The sequence below is a fragment of the Charadrius vociferus genome, unplaced genomic scaffold, assembly GCF_000708025.1.
Source record: "Charadrius vociferus isolate BGI_N301 unplaced genomic scaffold, ASM70802v2 scaffold104, whole genome shotgun sequence".
NCBI classification, from domain to species: Eukaryota; Metazoa; Chordata; class Aves; order Charadriiformes; family Charadriidae; genus Charadrius; species Charadrius vociferus.
In genome coordinates this window covers 1,980,362-1,982,685 of record NW_009648255.1, presented here as the reverse complement: position 1 = coordinate 1,982,685, position 2,324 = coordinate 1,980,362, and the positions used below count along the sequence as shown (strand labels likewise).

General features: G+C 55.7%; 1 protein-coding gene across 1 annotated transcript in view; it reads right to left on the bottom strand.

Annotated features, from left to right (window-relative positions):
- LEKR1 (leucine, glutamate and lysine rich 1) overlaps positions 1–2,324 on the bottom strand; it is a 75,749-nt gene that overhangs the window by 780 nt on the left and 72,645 nt on the right. The window contains exon 15 of the mRNA XM_009884484.1: positions 1,494–1,612. Within this exon, the coding sequence (XP_009882786.1) occupies positions 1,494–1,612 (119 nt within the window). The remainder of the gene's footprint in view (positions 1–1,493; positions 1,613–2,324) is intronic.

Here is a 2,324-nt window from a genome sequence, read left to right as displayed (position 1 = left end):
GGGTGGTGATCCCCTGGGGCAGGTTGCCCCGAGAAGCTGTGGCTGCCCCATCCCTGGAGGTGTTCAAGGCCAGGTTGGACGTGGCTTGGAGCAACCTGGGCTGGGGGGAGGTGGCCCTGCCCAGGGCAGGGGGGTGGGACTAGATGGCCTTTAAAGGTCCCTTCCAACCCAAACCGTTCTGCGATTCTAGGATTCTACAGCTGTGCTGTCTGTGCTACACTTGAAAAAGGACAATGTAAGCGAAAGACACAAGCTTCCCAATTTGACTACTCAGCCACAGATAACCTAGTGTCCTTTGCCTCGTAGATCTCCTTATCTCACCCCGGGTACTCACACATGGCCAACTGACCTGTCACGGCAATTAAACCGCTTAGGCTTTGTTTTTCTTCGCCAACACCAGAGATGCCCACATACACAATATTTACCCGTAGCCATAGCTGCAGTACGCAACGCAGCTCCAACAACCTTTCCGTCTCAGCAGCAGAGAGCTGGTGGAGCCTCCACCCCACCTCACCCACCGCTGGTGGGCGCCGGGGCTGGGACAGGGGCACCGCGGGGCACCGCGGGGCTCAGACCTCCCCAGTTCCCAGCAAAGCCGGGCACGGGATGGCAGAGGGAGACACCAGTGTCAGCAAACGGCGCTCTTCAGCCCCACTGCTCCCTCCCTGAGGGGCACACGCGGGTGGTGACGTGCACCCAAAGCCCATCCGTTGATGGCACCGACCAAGATGTTGGGCAAAACACATGAGATGAGGCACCTCTCCTCCTGCGAGCTGAGGACGCTGCCACCGAGACTGGAGCTGACCAGTGATGCTCACATTGTCCTTTGTTTCAGGGTCTCTCAGCAGTTGCTGTTGTGTGTAGCCCTTTATTCCCAATTTGCAAATTTTTTTTTTTTTTTCCCAAAAAAAAAGACCAAGTAGGCAGCTGTATTGCTGGCGGCTAACGAGCCCGGGACTGCGGTCCCACCAGCCGGGGCTCAGGCAGCCAGCGGCAGACGTCGCGAGGGTTTCCCTCTGGCCTCAGCGATGCGCAGGGGAGAACACTGAACCCCCAAAATCCGGATCCAGCGCCCATCTCACGCCCAGGGGAGGAAGGCAGACGCCGGAGGGGCAGCATCGGGGCTGCCCCTGCTGCCTTGGCCAGGGCTCCGCACCCCCTGTCGCCGATGGAGTGATGTGCTCCACTCAGGGAGAGAAGCAGTGATATATTTATTGATACAAAACAAGCATTGGTTGATACAAAACAACATCTTCTGGGATGACTGATGATGGAGCGAAGAGGTTCTTAGCATAATCCTGTTCAGTTATAAAAAGCACATCTGAGGTCCTGCTTTCTGCAGTGGGCACCAAGAGCGGTCTCTTTGATTCTGTTCTTTGATTCAAAAGCAATCTCTTTGATTCTGTTTCCAACCCTTTTCCAGCAACACCTGACCCCAATGGCTCCAACTTCTCTTATTTTTTCCTCAAAGGACTCTCATTCCCTAGACTGACCATGAACAAACGACGCCAGGACTGCTGGAAGCGGCAGAAGTGGCCACCAGGTCCCCGTGGTTCTGTTTGCTCTCGTCGCCGCTGAGTGCAGCTCTCAGAGAGCGGGTGGCCTGGGTCACCTTATGAAGGAGAAGGCCAAATTTAGCCATTTCTGTGTGCAAAAATGCAGAGCCGAGACTCTGTAGTTTCGGTGCGCGCTGCTGGACTGTAGACACCACAACTGTGTCAGGTAGAGGACAGACACGCAGCCTGTCAAAATCGGGCTCCGAGAAATAATATTTTCCACATGAAATCCAATGCTAAAGATAATAATTACATAACAATTAACTAATGCCAACGGCACTGACGTTAGCAATGACTGCTGAGCAAACTGCCTGAAGTCACCACACTGCCAGTGACGAGGTCAGACACTGCAGTCACCCACAGAGGGCACAGACATCCTCACGTTACTCATCTGCTCTGTCACAGCAAAACCCACTCACTCAGACACGTGCGCTTGCCCAGCTAAGGTGGCAGCGAAGGACCCGGTAAGTGATGGATTTTCCCCCTGCTGAGACCCGCAGAGGATTAATTCCAGCAGCAGCCCGCTAATGACTGCTCAGGGATGCATGGGTGAAGCGAGCAGGGCTGAACTCCTTAGAGAAACACCTTCGAGGTCCCAACTGCTGAGCTGGTGGAGTGCGATGGGCTCATCCCTGTGTTGCGTGTCCCTGCGATGTCCCCGGTTCCCGCGGTGGGCTGATGAAGAGTTCCACCCGTGGGGAAGAGCGCACCCCGTCAGCAGCCAGCCCGGCCTCGGGGCGCTCAGACCCACGGCTCTGGAAATTCCAG